Raw genomic sequence first — 22979 nt, 5'->3', positions numbered from 1 at the left:
GGTCAGCGCTCAAGAAAAAGATCTGGGTGTCGTTGTAGATAATACGCTGAAATCTTCTGCTCAGTGTGTGGCGGCAGCCAAAAAAACAAACAGGATGCTAGGAATTATTAGGAAAGGGATGGTGAATAAAACCAAAAATAATATATTGCCTTTGTATTACTCCATGGTGCGTCCGCACCTTGAGTACTGCGTTCAGTTCTGGTCGTCGTAACTCAAAAAAGATATACTGGAATTAGAAAAGGTTCAAAGATGAGCGATAAAAATGATAAAGGGGATGGAACTCCTCTTGTAAGAGTAAAGACTAACGAGGTTAGGGCTCTTCAGCTTGGAAAAGAGATGGATGAGGGGAGATATGATTGAGGTCTACAAAATCCTGAGTGGTGTAGAACGAGTAGAAGTAAATCGATTTTTTACTCGTTCCAAAAGTACAAAGACTAGGGGACACTCAAGGAAGTTACATGGAAATACTTTTAAAACAAATAGGAGGAAATATTTTTTCACGCAACAAATAGTTAAGCTCTGGAACTCTATGCCGGAGGATGTGGTTACAGCAGTTAGCATATCTGGGTTTAAAAAAGGTTTGGACAAATTCCTGGAGGAAAAGTCCATAGTCTGCTATTGAGACAGACATGGGAAGCAACTGCTTGCCCTCGGATTTGTAGTATGGAGCATTGCCACGATTTGGGTTTCTCCCAGGTACTTGTGACCTGGCTTGGCCACTGTTTGCAAAACTGGATACTGGGATAGATGGACCATTGATCTGATCCAGTAAGGCTACTCTTATGTTCTTATCCATGTTGCTCTTCTTGTGTGTGCATATTTACGTTATCATTTGCATTCTGCTAGCAGACTGTAAACTAGAGCAAGACAATTTCCTGCATGGGCCATTCTTATGAATGTTTTTTATGGAATCCATCTAGTGCTTTTGTATTAATAAAATGTTTTAAAAATGTGTTCTTTATTCTTATAATTTGAATGCTACATATGACCCATTCCTTTCTGTGTCATGAAATTCTTGGCTTCATGCCCTTATTCATGGTGTAACCTTTCAAGCTATTAGTCATTTCTAGGGGCCTCTAGTCATTGTGGGAAATCTGCTGCAGCCCTCCCTTGGAGGTAGAGTTCTCCATCTTGGGCGGAAAGCAAGTCACACTGCTGCATTTCCTCTCCTCTCTCTTTTTATAATTATTCAACAAACCATTCTTCCAGTTATTGGATATTCAACTGAAGTATTTGAAGAAGGACTCATTAAGCTTGTATTGAGTCACTAAGGGGCTGCTTTACTAAAGTGCATTAAGCACATACCCCCAGATTCTATATAGTGTTGAATGCACTAATCAGGTCGTATTCTTATTAGTGTGTGCAACTTACAGGCTTATTTTCGAAAGTGATCACTGGCAATCTTCCGACATAAATCGGGAGATGGCCGGCCATTTCTCAAAAGTGGCGAAATCGGTATAATCGAAAGCTGCTTTTTTGACACCATCACCGAGCTGGCGAAAGTTCAAGGGGGGCGTGTCAGCGGCGTAGTGAAGGCGGGACATGGGTGGGCATGGGCGTGGCTACCAGATGGCCAGCTTTCGCGGATAATGGAAAAAACAAAAGCGGCGTTCATCAGTATTTCGCCGGATTTACTTGGTCCTTTTATTTTCACGACCAAGCCTCAAAAAGGTGCCCCAACTCACCAGATGACCACCGGAGGGAATGGGGGATGACCTCCCCCAGTGGTCACCAACCCCCTCCCACACAAAAAAATAAAAAAATGAAAACCTTTTTTTGCCAGCCTGTATGCCAGCCTCAAATGTCATACCCAGCTCCCTGACAGCAGTATGCAAGTCCCTGGAGCAGTTTTTAATGGGTGCAGTGCACTTCAGGCAGGCAGACCCAGGTCCACCCCCCCCCCTACCTGTTACACTTGTGGTGCTAAGTGTTGAGCCCTCCAAACCCCCCCAAAACCCACTGTACCCACATGTAGGTGCCCCCCTTCACCCATAAGGGCTATGGTAATGGTGTAGAGTTGTGGGAAGTGGGTTTGGGGGGGATTTGGGGGGGCTCAGCACCCAAGGTAAGGGAGCTATGCACCTGGGAGCTATTTGTGTATTTTTTAAACATTTTTAGAAGTGCCCCCTAGGGTGCCCGGTTGATGTCCTGGCATGTGAGGGGGACCAGTGCACTACAAATGCTGGCTCAACCCATGACCAAATGCCTTGGATTTTGCCGGGTTTGAGATGGCCGGCATTTTTTTCCATTATTGCTGAAAAACAAAACCGGCAATCTCAAACCCGGCGAACTCTGGCATTTGGCCGGGCCAAACCGTATTATCGAAAGAAAAGATGGCCGGCCAACTTTTTCGATAATAAGGTTCCGGCCAGCTGTTGCGTCGCCGCCAAAATAGATCGCCGGCGCCGTTCGATTATGCCCCTCTTGGTTATCTTAACAAGCCAATCAGTGCCAATAACTGCCACTTAACAAGCAACTATTGCCACTAATTGGCTTTAATTAGAATTTACGAGCACAACTTGTCAAGTGTATTTTGTAAAGTGATGCGCGTAAATTCTAATGTGTGCAGCCAAAAAGGGGGCATGGCCATGGGCATGGAATGGGCAGGTGGTGGGCATTTTTAAAAATTATGCATGCTGTTATAGAATACACCTGCCCTGGCCCTAACTTAGTTGCTGGCATTTACTTGGCGTAAATTCCTGTGACTAGATTTGGTCGCGCAGACGGGCCCTAGGCACATTCTATAAACCGCGCTTAACTTTAGGCGTACTTTATAGAACATGCCTAAGCATATGTTTTTTTCGACGCCAATTTTTATTGTGCCATACATATAATCTAGTCCATAACGTGTAGTTAAGTGAGTGATAACAGGCTACTGTACAAAAGCATTTTGTGGCAGTTTGCTTATTATTACACGATAGACTACTGTTATTGTATTTTTCTGAATTTTTCCCTGAGAAGGCATGGTATGGGCAGGGAGTAGGATTAGAAGCATTAGCCAGTTAGTGACCTCAGACCTCACTGGCTAAAGTAAAGTTAACACAGGAACTATGAGTTCTCATTGTTCAAATATCTTGTTGTTATGATATGTAATGTATAAAAATGCCACAGCTATGAGCCTTGGTCCCCTGCCTAGACTTTGGTTCAGGCTCTAAAATGAGGGAAAAGCTTACAGGCCTGAGCGACTCTTGCTTGAACTCCTAGTGTTGGAGCTCTAAGGAGAACAACAGGAAATACAAAGGTGGGGGTCCAAAGGACAGAGTGACATTGTGGTCAGCCATGGTGTGAGAAAGGAAAGGTGTAGCTGGATGCAGGGTCTTGCTTAAGATTTATGGTCAAGCGAGCTAAAGACAAAACCATGTTAGCAAGATAGAAGCTACTCATTAGCATGAGCCAATCAGTGGTAACCATGACATTAGCATAGATCCAATCAGGTATATCTATTGTCATATTATCCATATCCTGAGGGCACCTATAAAAATCAGGGTATTTCCTGGTTTAAGTTAGAGAGAAGGGTTGCCACTCTCTCTCTCCAAGGGAAACCAATGTGACCAGCAGAATTGACAAATTACCTAATTGCTTTCCCTTGTAAAACCTTTAATTGGTAAAAGAAATTATAAAAGATTAGGAACTAATTAACACCTGTTTGCAGCTGGATTATTATATTCCTATAACTAATTGATTGTATGTGCCTGTTGTCAATCACTGATTTGACTTGTATCTTGGCAAATAAACTCCTCATCCCAAATGATGATCTGTGGGCTTCACTTAATGATAAAAGGCTGTAAGTATAAATGCTTTTGCTGTATCAGGCTATCTTTCGCTGCATTGTATAACTTGTAATCTAAATCCAGTTTGTCATAAGGTTGGTATCTTTTCCTTAGACCTAACATCTCTCTTAGTGGCAATTCCTTTTAGAACTTCACAACTCCTTGATTACCCCAGTACTAGTGCTATTTAGAGATGGAGTCAGATTTAAGGTCACTCCAGCCTTCTTGGGGGTCTCTGACCCCTATATGAAAACAGTAATAAACTCTCTTTGTCCTATGCCTTAAACTATGATAAAACGCTAAACACAAATTAAGAAAGCTTTAGAGCTGTGGAAGGAATATACAATTTTTTTGGCTAAGTTACAACAACACTATTAAGATATATGGTTTTCCAAAAATACTCTATCTGTTGCCCCACTTACCTATAGCACTATCAAGGAATTTAAAAAAAATCTGTTTGTAAATTACTGGTGGAATTTATTTGTCTAAAAAGAAAATTAAAACTTAGCTTTAGAGTTTTAACAACTTGAAATCTTGGAAGACTGGTACTAGCTAATCGTATGATATTCTATTGGAAGGCTTGACTCACGGCTATCAAACTTTGGAACTATATTGAACAAACCCTTCATTTGGTGAGATTAGAATCCATGATAGCACAACCCTATACACTTTGGAAGTTCAGTATACAGATGATATGCAGCAGAGTAAGAACTATGCAGACCATCCCTTCACTCATGATGTTCTTCATACATGGAAAAAAGTCAGTAACACAGCTAAAATCTCTCCTCATCCATACCAGTCTTCTCAAAACCTTTTGTGAGGAAAATGAGGAAATGAATAGTTGTGAGACTAACTTAGAGAAAGGGAAATGTCTAATCTGCTCAAGATATTTCCAGAACAAAAAAAGATTTAGAAAACAACACTGGAATATCATTCTGTCTTTTGGAGTATTTTCAATTGAGAACTTATTGTAGTAGACCTAGCCTTGGAAGGTAAATATTTAGTACACCACAGGGTTTCTAAACTGAGCAAAACCTTGGCAGAGCTCATGGAATCTCCCCCCAAATTTCCCTGTATTATTATTTATTTATTTATTATTTTTCAACATTTATACCCCACTTTTTTCCACAGTCGTGCGGACTCAAAGTGGCTTACAATGTGCAGAATAGGCCAAATTACATTGGGAGAATTACAAATCTCAAAAGAAGAATAGACGGAAGAGGGATGAAGAAAAGTGGAAAGGGCTAAAAGAGGGAAAGGAAGATGAGGTGATACAGAAGTAGGCTATCCAAGACAGGCCAGTCAAAGGTGGAGTCCAGGCGCTGAAACGACTAGAACAGCTTCCAGCAAGGCAATCCAAAAGAGTGCAGATGAGATATCACAGCTCGACCAGGAAAAAGAAGCAGCATGCCACGAGCAGGACTGTGTGGGGCAGGATGTGATGAGAGTCGAAACAGCAGGCTGCAGAAAGCGCCGAAAGCAGCTCGTCAACCATCCACTCCAGCTCCTCATACGATGGCTGCAGCAGCCAGGAGACGCAGTTCCTAACAGCCCAACGGCCCAGCCGCAACAGTCCACGCTGGAGATAGACAGCGCTCGGCCACACAGCTGACCGCACTCCACGAAGGCGGGGCCCAAGATGCCGACGGGCCCGGCAACATCAATACAAAGCAGTAGGGACATTAGTTCACCAAGATCGAAGGCTGTCGCTTCCCCGTAGGATCCGGATCCGGCAAGGCAGGCTAAGACTTCCTGCAAGCTAGCATGCTACGAACGACCCGAGCGGGCAGCCGCTGGTGGCCGCAGGCAGGCACACGAAGACGGCGGGAACTTGCCAACACTGGCAACTGGACGTAGCTTAACAGGCTCACCACGGCACCCCGAATCAAAAGAGGCACAGGATCAGCGATGCTGAGCCAATCTGCGGCCAAATATCGGCAGATGGCGGGAGCCGATGATTCCCCGTTCCCCTACGTGGCGGCCATCATGAGCACAGGAGACTGATACTTTCTCAAAAGAAGTATAGAAATAAATGCTCTATATCTCTCACTAGGATAACTGCTCAAGTGAAATTTCTTTGTATTTTGCTTACAAAAAACAAAGACAATGGAAATTCAAGTACATAAATTACTCACAACATAAAAAATATGAAAAAGAAAAATATCACTAAACAGTAGTTCACAACACATGTACCAAAAGTAAATCTCGATCACTAGAGCTCAAAAATAATACTTCAATACCCCAAATAATTTCCTCAAATTTAACTAAACTAAAATACATATCATGCAGATTTCCCTTGCAGAAAATACTCCAGATTCTGAAAAGATATATCTAATCCCGTGATGAGCCAGCATACATTTATAAGGGAATCCTCCCAGGGCCAAAACCCTGGAGAAAACTCCTCCTACGAGCCTGGTGGCCTGGAAACACTGGAAAAAGGTGTGAAAGACAATTCTATAATGCACTCCTAAAGTAAGATGCAAATTGTGCACCAAATTTTACAGGCACTTAGGCACTGCAGTACACTGGGGCCACAGATGATCCAGGCGCAAGCAAATTCACATCAGACACCCAGGAATAGGTATAATTATACTTAGCTTTTTATTAGCAGCAAGGCTTTGTGACCTTGGAACTGGTGTCTATAATCTGTTGTTGCCCTAGTATTCCCCAGGGCAGGGGCAGAAAGAGGGCCCTGTTGTCCCTGCGCTTATGTGCTTGATGTTCTGATCTTCTAATTGTGCTGTTTGTCATCTGTACACCCCAGTAATAAATCAGAAGTCACACGGATTTGGTATAGCTGTCACAATGGGATGTTGTTTGACTGTAAGGCTAAAGTCCACCATGCTCCTTGGTGCATTAAAAGAGCAACATGATATTCTGAGAAACTGGGGAAGTTCACCACCCGACGAAGTTTAGTACATTCCAGCTTCTTTGTTGCTACATGAGGGGCTTTGCCCTTGCACAAGAATCATATGAGCACTTTTTCCAGTTCTTTATACGTTCCACGTGCTAACACGCAGGGAAGAATGCTCAATAAATAGTTGATTTTTGGTGTTATCATTTTGATAGTGTTGCGGTGATCCCACCATGACATGTGTAAAGGTGATCATCATGTGGTGAGAGATTTAACTGATTGCAACAACCATGCAGTGTTAGCAGATAAAGTCTCTTCTACGGTGGACTTCAACCAAACTCCAAGATATTTGATTCTTGTCAGAGCCCATTTTAATTGATGACAGATTACTTCATCTGAAGCATCAGGGCAATTCAAGGGGAGAACCTCAGGTTTTGTTTTGCTAGTCTTATAGCCTGCCAGTTCAGAATACTGGGCAATTGTTTCCAGGATTGTTGGTATGGAAGATGGCTTTACAGAGACCCTCTAAACTTTGGTTATGCCGTATAGGCATCAGTAGGGGCTACAACGTCAAATTAAAAAGCAGTGGTGATAGCAGTGTATGTTATCGTGGGGGTAGCATACAAGATTTTAATCATGTCAATGAAGAATGTTTGAAATCCAAACCAGCGTAGTGAATTAAAAGGAAAGGCCACTCGATCCAATCAAACACCTTCTCCACATCCAGAGATATGGTGATGAACGGTTGACCTTGAGTTTAGCAGCATATTGGCAAAGAGTCTAGAATTACTGATGGAATATCTGCCCGGAATGAAACCGACTTGATCACACTGGATTAAATCTGGCAATTCTTTCTGTGATCTGATTGCCAGTAGCCTTGCGTAGACTTTAGCATCCATATTTATAAGAAACTATGGACGATAGTTCTGAACAGAAGAAGGATTCTTATCTGGCTTAAGTTATACATTAATTACCACTTCTATGAATGTGCCACAAACCCATCCAGTAGAAATCATATCGGAAAAGAATTCTCTCAACTTAGGTATGAGTAGTTTCTCTTTGCCATAGTGCACAGAGCAGTCAGAATCTCAGCCTCTGTAAATGGTTGCTTTAAGAGTTCATTAGCTTTAGCAGACACTGCATTATGAGGGAGCTGATCAAATATTCCCAAGGTGTCTCCATCACAAGAAATTTCAGATGAGTATAACATTTTGTAGAGTTCCTGTAAGTGCTGCAGTGTGTCATAGGCATGAGTCATAGCATTACCAACGGCACCTTCAAGCAGTATATACCAATTCTTTCAGTATTCCCTTGCAAATATGATGGCAATACAAAGGAGCAGATCAGACAGAAAATCAGAAAACAGATTTTATTAATGGTAAATAAACCAAGAATGCCCGACACAGGCTGTGTCAGTGGCTAAATTAAAAAATAAGAAATGAATGTTAGTAATTACATGAAACTCAAAGTAAATTCAAAATGACCATGACATGTAGAGTATGTGGCTAAAGCAATGACAATCATATAAAACACATAATATGCATTTTATATGACTTGGGTGTGATCTCACGTCAGCTCCAACCAAACTCTGCCCCAGGGAACACATATGCATATATCCAGGGCCGCTGAGACACAAAGCCGGGCCTAGGGCAAACAATCTTAAGGGCCCACCACCCTTCCATGCGCACCATCAGTCAAAAGTAAAGTTTATTTTTTCAAATTTAATTAAGGTTTTAGTGAAAGCAAACAGTCAGAAAGCAAAGTTTTAATAATTATATAGAATACTGAGGGGGGGGGGGGGGGTCTTTTACAAAGTGGCGCTAAATCTGAACTACTGCCAGTCAAATGTGCCGCTGGCTGTAGTTCTGGATCGAGCACATGCCACTTCAGGTGCTCTGAAAATTTGTACTTTTTTTTTTAGCATGGTGGTAACCCGGCAGTAATCGGGCATTGCCGTGCACTTCCCGATTACCGCCAGAGCCCTTACCGCCACCTCAATGGGCGTCGGTAAATGCTCCTCACTGTATGGCCACACGGTAAGAATGATCTTATCCCATGGCCATTTTTGGGGGGCATTTTACCCCATCGCTACCGCAGGGCCCTTTTTTCCCCGCAGCTTAGTAAAAGGACCCCTGAGAGACATGCTACTTACATACTTATGTGAAGATAGGCTGACTATATATTTCCAGTCAGAGGCCGTACCCCTGCACAAAATGCGAGGCATACTTTTTTAACAAATCTAACTGTGAACGCCACCTATTACGCAAGCGTGGATTTGCCAACCTATCCTTACGAAGAAACAGTCTTATCCCTCTGTCTAAAGAAAGTGATGTTGGATCTCATGATAGCACAGGGAGCTCTTTCACTTTGTTCAGTATAAAAGACCAGGAAAATATTATACCAAAGTGAAACACCCAAACACCTAAGAATTAAAGCCATGGTTGTATTGCTGATAATGGCAGATGGTTTGGAAACAGCTGATTTCACAAGGCATTAGATTAGTTCACCCAGATGAGTGGTAACACGAAAATGAGCAATCAGTGGCAAGTCACATAAAATAGGAGTTTGTATTGCTAAAATAAGTTATGATTTACTGACTTATAGACAGTTTAGAAGTTATTAAAATTCACTTTCTGCTGAGCATTCAGTTATTGTATTGGTAGACATTGTGGATAATGTAGACAGTAACCATCCAGCTGTGGCCAGTTGACAGTAGCTCCTGAAAGAATTGTGCAGAACTTTATATCCTATTACAAAGTAAATTTTTGGCATATAGAGAAGGGCCAGTACCTGGAGATAAACAGCTTTGCCACATGTGAACCCACTTTGACAGCAGTCCCAGGCAGGCAGAAGGCTTGTTCGGTCTTCTGCTCCTGTGCTGGGCCCACTGCTTTGCATTATAGCGTTAATTCTGCAGCCTTAAATAATTATAATTTCACGCCCTGGCAGTACCCAAGTCAGCAGCAATCAAAAGAGACTGCTCTGTCGGTCATGGGTCCTTCTTCCTGCCGTGTCCTGCCTATATAGAAACAGGAAGTTACTTCACAGGAGGTGGGACATGGCAGAAAGAAGGACCCATGGCTAGTAGAGAAGTCTCTCTTGATCGCTGCTACCTGCCAGTCAATGACTCCAAGGCATGTAGAGGACTGGGGGAAGGGGGTTGGAAGGGAGGGAAAGACACTGGTTCTGACTGAGTGAGGCTGACAGGCTGGCTTTGGTGTCAGTCACCTGGGCTGCTAGGGTGGGTGGCTTGGGAGCATTACTGAAAAAAAAAAAATACACCTTTTATATGGCCAGCATAGCCCCCCCCCTTGGGTGCCAGGCCCAGGGTAATCTTGACCCCCCCCCCCACTCCCCCTCTTGGCAGGTGCCTATAAAAACAGAGTTTAACGCCGGAACCCACAACTACATTTAGGCACGACCATTTACACCAATGAAAATCTGGTGTAAATATCTACTTGTAAATTAGGCACAGATCCCCCTATTCTTAACAACACGCATAAATTGCAGGAACGCCCCCGAACCGCCCATGGCCACACCCCTTTTCAGGTTATAAGTACATAAGGTCCACGCACTAGAATTTATGCACACCTCTTTATAGAATATGCCTAAAAAGATGCACGCGTAAATTCTAATTATTGACAATTAGTGCCGATAATTGCTTGTTATCGCCCAATTATCGGTGCTGATTGGCTCTTTATCCAATTAAGTTGCAAACCCAAATTCAGCGTATGCCCAAACTTAGACACGCAACTCAAAGCGCCATGTATGGAATCTGGGGGTTAGGGATGTGCAGCGCATACATTTTCAATGTATTTAGTTTCCCATGTCATTTCTGGAAATTTTCATTTTGTTTGCCTTTTTTTCTTTTTACATTTTTTTAATATTGTTAGTGTGCACTTATTTGGAAGCATTCAAATGATTTATGACACAAGAAATAAAAAAAAGAGGGTTTTTCCCTGTTGCTTCTGACAATAAACAACACAAAATGCATATTCCTAATACACATATGTATTATGTATTACTCTGTGCCGGATATAAAGAACAAATCATCAAGAAGCTTCAAACAGCCCAAAACACTGTAGCCAGACTCATATTTGGTAAAACAAAATACAAAAGTGCCAAAGCCCTAAGAGAAAAACTACACTGGCTCCCACTTAAAGAACGTAATACGTTCAAAATCTGCACCCTGGTCCATAAAATCATTTACGGAGAGGCCCCGGTCTACATGTCAGACCTCATAGACTTACCACCCAGGAACACTACAAAGATCAGCATGCACATTCTTGAATCTCCATTTCCCCAGCTGCAAAGGACTAAAATACAAATTAACATATGCATCCAGCTTTTCCTACATAAGCACGCAGTTATGGAATGCACTACCACTCGCCGTGAAAACAATGCGCGACCTAACCAACTTTCGGAAATATCTGAAGACCTACCTGTTCAACAAGGCATAACACAACGATCCATCCTAAATACCAGACACGAAACTCAAGCCTGAACTGAATAAAACCTAACTCTCTATACTCGACTACCAAAGCCTACTCTACGACGAATGAACTTTATCGCAATACCACTTTATCTCTTATTCCAAATATGAACTCTTTATAATTGACTGCTTGATCTACTATGTCAATCATGATCTTTAATGTAATACCACTTGTATCTCTCACTCTGGAATGGCGATCGCCATGACAGAACAATGTAAGCCACATTGAGCCTGCAAATAGGTGGGAAAATGTGGGATACAAATGCAGCAAATAAATAAATAAAAAATATGTAAAATACAGCATTTAGTATTTACGGTCTGTTTATTGGACTGAAGTCTTACATTAGAACATAAGTATTGCCATATTGGGACAGACCGAAGGTCCATCTAGACCAGTATTTTGTTTCCAAGTCACAAGTATCTGGCAAGATCCCAAAAGAGTAAAACAGATTTTATGCTGCTTATCCCAGGAATAAGCAATGGTTTTTAGAAGAGGAGTAGCTTAATGGTTTTGTGCAGTGAACTGGGCTCAATTCCCACTGCAGTTCCTTATGACCCTGGGCAAGTTTGGGAGTGGAGGAGTGGCCTAGTGGTTAGAGTGGTGGAGTTTCGTCCTGGGGAAGTGGGTTTGATTCCCACTGCAGGCACAGGCAGCTCCTTGTGACTCTGGGCAAGTCACTTAACCCTCCATTGCCCCAGGTACAAATAAGTACCTAAGCTGCATTGAGCCTGCCATGAGTGGGAAAGCGCAGGGTACAAAAATAATTAGGGCTTCTTTTACAAAGCTGTGCTACCGATTCAATTCCTATGGGCTTCCTCTCATCTGCCACATGGGAATTGCTAGCGTGACTTTGTAAAAGAAGCCCTAAACTCTCTATTGCCCCATGACCAAAAAACACCTTAGATTGTGAGTCTACTAGAGACAGAGAAAATACCTGCATATCAGGGGAGATTCTATATGTGGTGCCTAAAAACAATGGCGCAGAAATCAATGCCGATTAAGCGCATTCTATAAGCAGCAAGGTATATAGAATACATTTAGTTGATATCTCAGTGCCTAAAACTACAAGCCTCCATTTACACCAACGAAAACGTGGCATAAATTCTGGCATGTAGATTTAGGCGCACTGGGCCATATTCTATAACTATGCGTGTAAATTTCAGAACTGCCACAAAACGCCCATTTCCCCTCCCATAACTATGTGCCTTTTTGCCTGCACGCTTTAGAAGTTAGGCGCACTGCATTACAGAATGTGCTTAGCGAGTTGTGCATGCAAATTCTAATTATTGCCAATTAGTGCTCACTGTTGCTTGTTAAGAGCTGTTATCAGCCCTGTTTAGCTTGTTAAGCCAATTAAGTTATGCGCGTTGTTATAGAATATGCTTGGATTTCGGTGCGGATCTCTAGGTGTGCTATAAAGAATCCAGGGAATATTGTGTACAGTGCAGCATTCATCTAATAGTGCTATAGAAATAATAAGTAGTAGTAGTGGATTTTTCCAAGTCCATTTTAACAATGGCTTATGTTATGGACTTTTCTTTTAGAAAATTGTCCAAACCATTTTTAAGCCCTGCTAAGCTAACTGCTTTTACCACATTCTCTGGACACAAATTGCAGAATTCAATTACACATTGAGAGAATGGTGTTGTAGAGTGTGAGACCAGTTTCTGACTGAGAGATATATTCCTCACAAACGCTAACACCATTAACATGTGCTATTTTACAGCAGGTCCCACTTACTAATAATTTTGTGCATTAAAAGTGTTAGCATGCAGTAATGCACATAAGTAACTCTAGCTGAGTATCTGCAGGAAGTATGCTCAGTACCTGCACGAGATCAGCTTGGCTCCATCCTGGTGATACTGTTCATCTGCATACAAGGAGGAAGAGGAGATCGTGGTTGCTAAGGACGCAGCTTCGAACAAGGATGGCGTACTGGGTACCAGGTCGGGCCGATGTCGTGAACTGAAGGCTGTACAGAAAAGACATATGAAATAATTCTGCATTTCAAACATTAACACCCACTCTCCCCTGCTCTACTGGAAAAACACAGGGTGTGAGTTTCAATTGTAACACTAGGACATTTATTTTAAAAACTTGTACAGCACTTAAAACTAAGTGGTTTCCATAAAAAACATTCATTAAAAAAATAAACAAAACAATCAAACACACAATATTAAATAAACAGCAATACCATCACTCTACAGCCAAATAAAAACAAATCCATGTGCAATGAAAAACACAGTCACAAACAATTGTGTCTTCATAAGTTTTTTAAACTGTGTAAAACTACCACAGTGACAAAGCTGACCAGATAGTGCATTCCACAGGGAGATTCCAGACGGAGCAAAGGCTGAAGCTCGTATATACCCACGGCGTAATCGCACCACTCTATCAGTAGAGAGCCGCACAGCAGTCTCTGACCGCAGTGTATGTCTCGGCTGATAATTCAGCTACAGTGGGGGAAATAAGTATTTAATCCCTTGCTGATTTTGTAAGTTTGCCCACTGACAAAGACATGAGCAGCCCATAATTGAAGGGTAGGTTATTGGTAACAGTGAGAGATAGCACATCACAAATTAAATCCGGAAAATCACATTGTGGAAAGTATATGAATTTATTTGCATTCTGCAGAGGGAAATAAGTATTTGATCCCTCTGGCAAACAAGACCTAATACTTGGTGGCAAAACCCTTGTTGGCAAGCACAGCGGTCAGACGTCTTCTGTAGTTGATGATGAGGTTTGCACACATGTCAGGAGGAATTTTGGTCCACTCCTCTTTGCAGATCATCTCTAAATCATTAAGAGTTCTGGGCTGTCGCTTGGCAACTCGCAGCTTCAGCTCCCTCCATAAGTTTTCAATGGGATTAAGGTCTGGTGACTGGCTAGGCCACTCCATGACCCTAATGTGCTTCTTCCTGAGCCACTCCTTTGTTGCCTTGGCTGTATGTTTTGGGTCATTGTCGTGCTGGAAGACCTAGCCACGACCCATTTTTAAGGCCCTGGCGGAGGGAAGGAGGTTGTCACTCAGAATTGTACGGTACATGGCCCCATCCATTCTCCCATTGATGCGGTGAAGTAGTCCTGTGCCCTTAGCAGAGAAACACCCCCAAAACATAACATTTCCACCTCCATGCTTGACAGTGGGGACGGTGTTCTTTGGGTCATAGGCAGCATTTCTCTTCCTCCAAACACGGCGAGTTGAGTTCATGCCAAAGAGCTCAATTTTTGTCTCATCTGACCACAGCACCTTCTCCCAATCACTCTCGGCATCATCCAGGTGTTCACTGGCAAACTTCAGACGGGCCGTCACATGTGCCTTCCGGAGCAGGGGGACCTTGCGGGCACTGCAGGATTGCAATCCGTTATGTCGTAATGTGTTACCAATGGTTTTCGTGGTGACAGTGGTCCCAGCTGCCTTGAGATCATTGACAAGTTCCCCCCTTGTAGTTGTAGGCTGATTTCTAACCTTCCTCATGATCAAGGATACCCCACGAGGTGAGATTTTGCGTGGAGCCCCAGATCTTTGTCGATTGACAGTCATTTTGTACTTCTTCCATTTTCTTACTATGGCACCAACAGTTGTCTCCTTCTCGCCCAGCGTCTTACTGATGGTTTTGTAGCCCATTCCAGCCTTGTGCAGGTGTATGATCTTGTCCCTGACATCCTTAGACAGCTCCTTGCTCTTGGCCATTTTGTAGAGGTTAGAGTCTGACTGATTCACTGAGTCTGTGGACAGGTGTCTTTCATACAGGTGACCATTGCCGACAGCTGTCTGTCATGCAGGTAACGAGTTGATTTGGAGCATCTACCTGGTCTGTAGGGGCCAGATCTCTTACTGGTTGGTGGGGGATCAAATACTTATTTCCCTCTGCAGAATGCAAATAAATTCATATACTTTCCACAATGTGATTTTCCGGATTTAATTTGTGATGTGCTATCTCTCACTGTTACCAATAACCTACCCTTCAATTATGGGCTGCTTATGTCTTTGTCAGTGGGCAAACTTACAAAATCAGCAAGGGATCAAATACTTATTTCCCCCACTGTATGTATTCTGCATCAATGTCCTTTTCAGGGTTTTCTGCCAAGGGTATGACATTCCCTATACCCAAAAAAGCTTTTTAGGATCAACTCATTCACATTATTTTTTTATTTTTTTTTTTAACATTTTACCCCGCGCTTTCCCACTCATATTTGTCATTTCTACCCATCCTCAGCTATACGACTAAAAACTACTTCAAGGTTTTCTAGAGTATGCTAAGCTCTTCTTATGGCCCCCAACTCAGCCTCCAAAGTCTACAAATCCCTGCACTTATCTAAACCAAACACCTGCTTGACCATCAGCTTAGAATGGGAACAAAAATTAAACTTCTCTCTCTCCAAAAAGGAAAGGAATATATTCTGGACTAGAACCATGAGATCATCCCTCTCTGCTGCACTGCTCCAGTCTACTTAGTTTGCCATTCATAAAACTTACTGGCTGCTGTAAAGTCACTTAACCCTCCATTGCCCCAGGTACAAATAAGTACCTAAGCCGCATTGAGCCTGCCATGAGTGGGAAAGCGCGGGGTACAAAAAAAATATCTTATCTATGTTGGTCCTGTCAGGGTGAAGTGGGCTCTCTCGCCCATATATGGAGTGGAGGAGTGGCCTAGTGGTTAGGGTGGTGGACTTTGGTCCTGGGGAACTGAGGAACTGAGTTTGATTCTCACTTCAGGCACAGGCAGCTCCTTGTGACTCTGGACAAGTCACTTAACCCTCCATTGCCCCATGTAAGCCGCATTGAGCCTGCCATGAGTGGGAAAGCGCGGGGTACAAATGTAATAAAATAAAATAAAATAAAATATACTATTCCACTGTCAGAACTTGAACTCATATTGCCAATCAATTTGGGACAAACTGCAAACAATATTTTCCCTTTCAATCACTTTCTCTGTTAAATTTCTAATTCTGAAATCCTCTGATCCGGGTTTACTCATCCCACATAAGAATGCAAAACTGTTCAACTTGACCATCCACTTAATTGTGATTAACTGGGAAAACAACCTAAATGTCTTGTTCCATGAATGGTGGAATCTAATGTGCTCTTTCTGGTGCTATGATGAAATAGTTGCATTAAAAAAAAAGGTAATTTAATCTCTGTTCAAAAGACATGGTCTATTTTGGATAAATATTGCCTATCAACCTCACTTACATAAGGCTTTTTCTGCTACTATTCTCTCTCATTACTATGTGTCCTGTTTTCTCCCCCATTATCCTTCCCTTTCTTCATCAACAACACTACCATCCTCCTCTCCAAATTTAGGGGCCCTTCTACTAAGGCATGTAGGCGCCTACTCGTGTCCAATGTGTGCCAAATTGGAACTATTTGAGCCTGCAAAAAGGTGGGAAAATGTGGGATACAAATGTAACAAATAAACTACCGCCCGGCTGCTGTGTGCCCCAGGCGGTAATTCCATTTTTGATGTGCGTCCAACACTTGGTAGAAAATATTTTCTACTGTGTGGTGCTTAATTGGCGGTAATCGGAAGTTTACGTGCGCTGGCCACTTTTCGCCCAGTTAGCTAATGAGACCTTACCGCTAAGTTAATGGGCTACGGTAAGGTCTCAGGCCAAAAATGGATGCGGCCTGGTTTTAATTTTGCCACACGTCCATATTCGGCCACACAAAAAAAATAAAATGCCTTTTTTCAAAGCGCGCTCAAAGAATGACCTGCGCGCGTACAAAACGTGCACCTACACCAGCAAAGGCCACTTTTAAGCGTGCCTTAGTAAAAGGGCCCCCTTAATTTCCTCATCTCTCCTTATTCTCATCCAACTGTTAAATTGTTCAGTTGTTTATTTATTTATTACATTTGTTCCCTGCGCTTTCCCACACATGGCAGGCTCAATGCGGCTTACATAGTACTCATATGCCTGTTATATTTGTTGGAATGTAATTGTATTTTACATGCATTGCCTGTCACCTATTATTTCTCTGTGATTACTCTGTGACCTCTGATGTGAATTACTTAGAGAGGTCACACGGCTATGCAACTTCCTGTTGGGGGTTTTGATGCAGCACATGGAGCACATGGAGCTCATGATCTCTCCTAACCTGAGAGGATCTATGGTGGTGTGAGCATCCATTACCATCTAAGCACATGGAAGGAGCTGATAATACAAATGTATAATAATATGTATATATAAGCCTGTCTGATAATAATCTAACTGCAAACTGTGAGTAAACAGATGTTTTGTTACTTCAACTTTAAAGTGACTCAGCAGTGAATTATTCAGGGGTGAATGAGAGAGAGATGAAGAAAGAAATTAACATTTCTAAAGCTGAAGCTGTGTGTACTAAAATCTGCTAATTATTTACTACAAATAATCCAACAAAAGGGTTATGGGCCCAGGGCCAGGAATTGAAAAAGAAGAGAAATATTACCAGGCAGAAAAAAAGGCCACATTTTTTCTCTTAAGTTTTAAAGGAAAGATTCAGTCTGTCTCTCTCTCCCCCCACACAGCAGACAGAAGGCTAAGAAAATGGCTGAGGGAAGAAATTCACCATTTTTCTATTCTCTCAAGGTGCCTAGATTAACTGAGTTTAATTATCAGCAGTGGGAACTAAGATTCATATGTCTCCTTCGAGCAAAAGGATTACATATATGCTTAGACCAAGACAGAACAGCTGAAAATATGGCTGAATGGGACAATGCAAACTATTATGTGAAGTGCATGCTTTTGGAAGCTCTCTCAGAGAAACAAGCCATATTAGTGGAGGGAAAAGATACACCAAAGGACATTTTATATAAACTGAGAACTATGTATGCAACTACATATGCAAAGCAGCAACCAATTTGGCTGGCAGAGTTGAATGAAACCAAATTAAGGGATAAAAGTAAATGTAATGATCACATTATGCATCTTATGTCTTCATTTCAAAAGCTAGAACTTTCTGGAATTCCCATGTGTGATGCATTGAAAAGAGCATTTCTTTTTACCTCACTATCAAAGAAGTTTGATGTTTTTAGGTCTGTAAATGAGGCCATTGAAGGGCAATCTTTTGAACAGGCAACATCAAAACTAAGGCAGGAATGCATAGTAAATGATTCTGAGGAGATGTGTTCTCAAAGCAAGTCAGAGAGAAATGAAACAAATTTCTTGGCAAAGAACAGAGGAAGGCGGAGCTATGGGAAAACTCCACCCAAGGGCAAGCTGATTTGCTACTCATGTGGAAAGGAGGGACATGTATCTAAATGGTGTAAGGAAACACAAAACACTCCCTCTAGCTCACCTAAGCCAATGGAACTAAAGAATTTTCAAACCAGGAAATGTATGAAGGACAAAGATAAACACAAGGGCTTTCTAATGGCAGAAAAATCTTTGACTATGGTAAATAATAATTCAAATGAAAGTACTTGGATTTTGGATTCAGGGAGCACATGCCATTTAACCAATTGTAAGGATTTCTTTCAGGAAATGTGTCCAGAGGAAGGTATTCTTAAAACTGCAAACGCAGGGACTGCTAAGATCCAAGCAAAAGGGATTGGATTCTTAAAATGCAAAGTGTCTAATGAAGTTAAAGAAATTCCTGTAAGTGATGTCTTGTATATTCCCCAAGCAGTTTGCAATATGCTTAGTGTATCTACATTAGATAAGAAGGGATTTGTGATTCATTTTGAAAACAGTAAGTGCACAATCTCTAAAAATGATGAAGTGTATGCTGAAGCTTTTATGCATAATGATGTTTATAAGCTGAACATTTCAGGTGAAGCCTCACATCTGGCGCAAGTAAGGAAGAATGATGGTAAATGTAGTCTGGAAATCTGGCACCGCCGCCTGGGACATCGTGATTCTAAGGTGATCCAGGATCTTTACAGTAAGCAACTAGCCACTGGCATTCAGATAAGTGCAGATGCTGGTAATATGGAGAAATGCATAGACTGTGTTACTCAAAAAGGTGTGAGACCCTCATTTCCTGCATACACAGGAAATAGGAGTAATAAAGTGCTGGACTTAATACACAGTGACTTATGTGGACCGTTTAATATCCCATCATTGGGAAATAACAGATTTGTGCTAATATTCTTGGATGATTTCTCTAGATACTGTGTGGCCTATTTGCTGAAAGAGAAAAGTCAAGTCACAGACATGCTGAAGAAATACGTAGCCATGGTGAGCAATAAATTTGAAAGAAAACCAAAGGTTCTTCAGACCGACAATGGTGGTGAGTTCATTTCACAAAGCATGCGCACATTTCTAGAACAAGAAGGCATTCAACATATCACAACAGTAGCTTATACACCAGAGCAAAATTCTGTTGCAGAGAGAAAATTTAGGTCACTTGTGGAAATGACCAGATGTATGCTGTCAGATAGCAATCTCCCTAAAAGACTATGGGGGGAAGCCATTCTCACAGCAGTGTACCTACAAAACAGAATGCCAACTAAAGGCGCTGAGCGCACACCACATGAGACATGGCATGATAGGAAGCCAAACCTGTCACACATAAGAACATTTGGAAGTACAGCATATGCTCATATACCAAAGCAAAGAAGGCATAAGCTGGATTCCACAACAGAAAGGGGCATTTTAGTTGGCTATGCTCCAGGACACAAAGGATATAGAATTTTGAATCTGAAAACTGGCATTGTTGGCATAAGACATGTTACATATTTTGATGAAAACAAAAGGGTTGATAAAGGCTGGATTATCCCAGATGAGCCTTATCATCCAGAATATGAAACTAGAACCATAATAGACATGCCAGTGTATATAAATGCCATACCAAGGCAGATGTCTGAAAGCAACTCATCTGTATCTAACGAGGAACAGGCAGAGGAAGCAGACACAGAAAGGATCATTGAAGAAGACAGTACAGTTGGAGAAGGGGAATCAATTGGAGAAGGACTCTCAGATTTAGAGGATGCGGAAAGGTCAGACCAACCTGTTGTCAGACGCTCATCCAGGGAAAACAAAGGTGTTCCACCCCCAAGACTGTCTTACCTAACAAAGTCAGCAGAAGCTCAAGAGCCCTTAACATGGGATGAGATTGAGAAAATGCCAGCAGAAGAAGCTGCTGAATGGCATAAAGCTGCACAAGAAGAAATTGATGCATTGGATAAAAATAATACTTGGATTCTGACAAAATTACCTCCTGGCAAGAAAGCTATAGGATGCAAATGGGTATTCAAGTTAAAAAGGAATGCACAAGGAAAAGTGGAAAGGTATAAAGCCAGATTAGTGGCAAAGGGATATCTTCAAAAATATGGAGAAGATTTTGATGAAGTGTTTGCACCTGTAGTGAAACACACGACAATCAGAACACTTCTGAGCATTGCAGTCTCAAAAGGCATGCAAGTCAAACACATTGATGTGAAAACAGCGTTTCTTCATGGAGAAATAACTGAAGATTTGTACATGGAACAACCAACAGGTTTCATAAATACAAAACAAAGACAGCTAGTGTGTAAATTAAACAAAGGTCTTTATGGATTAAAGCAAAGTGCAAAATGTTGGAATGAAAAATTGCATGAAATATTGACAAATTTAGGATTTAAACAAGGTGAAGCAGATAAATGCTTGTACACTAGGTGCACAAATGGACAATATGCATACATTTTAGCTTTTGTTGATGATCTGCTCATTGCAAGCAAAAGTGAGCAAGAGTACAAGGACATTGTAAAGTGTTTAAACCTCAATGTTGAGATAAAAGAACTGGGTAATGTGTCATACTATCTTGGTATAGAAATTGAGAAACAAAATGATGGTTCTTATCTTCTAAGCCAGAAGCAGAAAATAAATGAGCTTATTGAAAGTTTAGGTATGCAAGATGCCCAAGTTGTAAGCACTCCCATGATCACTGATTTTTTGAAGGATGAAACAGTAAGAGAACCTTTACCAGATAACATCCAATATAGATCAGCCATAGGTAAGCTTTTATATCTAGCTACCACGTACAGGGCTGATATAGCAAATGCAGTAGGAATTTTGAGCAGAAGGGTCAGCTCACCTACCAAATCAGATTGGACTGCAGTTAAAAGGATGGTAAGGTATTTAAAGGGTACCATTGATTGTAAATTAAAGATTTCAGCCAATAGTAATCCAAAACTAATATGTTACTGTGATTCAGATTGGGCAGGGGATCATTCTGATTATAAATCCACAAGTGGATATGTGTTTATGTATGGAAATGTACAAATTTCATGGGCCAGTCATAAACAAAGTATTGTGAGTCTGTCTTCTACAGAAGCTGAATATGTGGCCGTATCGGAAGCGTGCAGAGAACTGATGTGGATTGAAAAACTTTTGCTGGATTTCGGAATAGCTGAAAAGAGACCAATCCAGATAATGGAAGATAATCAGAGCTGCATCCGACTGTCACAGAATGACAAGGTTCAGTCACGCACCAAGCACATCGCAACGAAATACCACAACGTGCGAGAGTTGGCAAAAGAAGGGGTCATCAGTCTACACTATTGTCACACCAGTGAGATGACAGCTGACATCATGACCAAACCGTTACCCAGAGAACATTTTGTGAATCTGCGTATAAAGCTTGGACTTTGTATGAATAAATAATTGCATGACAGTTATGCATGAGAAGGGGTTTGTTGGAATGTAATTGTATTTTACATGCATTGCCTGTCACCTATTATTTCTCTGTGATTACTCTGTGACCTCTGATGTGAATTACTTAGAGAGGTCACACAGCTATGCAACTTCCTGTTGGGGGTTTAGATGCAGCACATGGAGCACATGGAGCTCATGATCTCTCCTAACCTGAGAGGATCTATGGTGGTGTGAGCATCCATTACCATCTAAGCACATGGAAGGAGCTGATAATACAAATGTATAATAATATGTATATATAAGCCTGTCTGATAATAATCTAACTGCAAACTGTGAGTAAACAGATGTTTTGTTACTTCAACTTTAAAGTGACTCAGCAGTGAATTATTCAGGGGTGAATGAGAGAGAGATGAAGAAAGAAATTAACATTTCTAAAGCTGAAGCTGTGTGTACTAAAATCTGCTAATTATTTACTACAAATAATCCAACAATATTTGCCTTGTCGTTGGCCTTTAGCCGCTAACCCGGGATTCTATAAACTGCACCTAGTGTTCCGCGCCAAAATCCAAGCGCATTCTATAACAACACATGTAACTTAATTGGCTTAACCAGCCAATCTGCGTTAACAGCAATTAACAAGCAATAAATAATTAGAATTTACGTGCATAACTCGCTAAACATGAATTTAAGTGCATAACTCGCTAAGCACGAATTTACATGCATAATGTACAGCGCCTAAATTATAAAGTGTGGAGCCAAAAGGGCGTGGTTATAGGCAGCAAAATGGGTGTTTTGTGGGCATTCCAAAATTTACGCACACTGTTATAGAATATGCCCCTCTGAATCTATGTGTCAGTATTTACGCCACATTTCCCTTGGTGTGAATTGATGCGCATAGCTCTGGGTGTTGGGATATCAACTAAGCGTATTCAATATACTGCACCTAAATCTAGGTGCACTTATGCCACATAGGCATCAGAAAGCTTCTCTAGTCTGCTCATGCTGAGCTCTGGCTTTTTCTTCACTTCTGTAACTCAGGATCCTCTAAGCTTAACTCTTGGTTTCATGAAATCGGTTACTGCTTTTGTCTCCACTCTTTCCATTAGGAACCTGTTCCATTCATCTGCTGCATTTTCAGTGGTTAAAGATTTTCTAATGCCACTCCTGTATGTACCCCCATTCAGCTTCACATCATCCTCTGGCAAGAGAATTCTTTCCGCTGGATGACTAATTCATTCTTTATACACTTGACGTCTTTGATACAGCTCTCAACTGACTCTCCCCACTCCAGGCTATATGTACTTA

The 22979-nt window shown here is 41.6% G+C and overlaps 1 protein-coding gene across 6 annotated transcripts in view; it reads right to left on the bottom strand.

The window, feature by feature from the left end:
- Positions 1 to 22979, bottom strand: part of PIP5K1B (phosphatidylinositol-4-phosphate 5-kinase type 1 beta) — a 435282-nt gene that overhangs the window by 43148 nt on the left and 369155 nt on the right. For all 6 annotated transcript variants that reach the window (XM_030193839.1, XM_030193840.1, XM_030193837.1 and 3 more), the window contains one exon: positions 12945 to 13089. In XM_030193839.1, coding sequence (XP_030049699.1) covers positions 12945 to 13089 — 145 coding nt within the window. The remainder of the gene's footprint in view (positions 1 to 12944; positions 13090 to 22979) is intronic.

Source organism: Microcaecilia unicolor, chromosome 2, assembly GCF_901765095.1.
Source record: "Microcaecilia unicolor chromosome 2, aMicUni1.1, whole genome shotgun sequence".
Taxonomy (NCBI): domain Eukaryota; kingdom Metazoa; phylum Chordata; class Amphibia; order Gymnophiona; family Siphonopidae; genus Microcaecilia; species Microcaecilia unicolor.
Note: the sequence above shows the minus strand (reverse complement) of the source record. Positions and strands in the feature narration are given on the sequence as shown.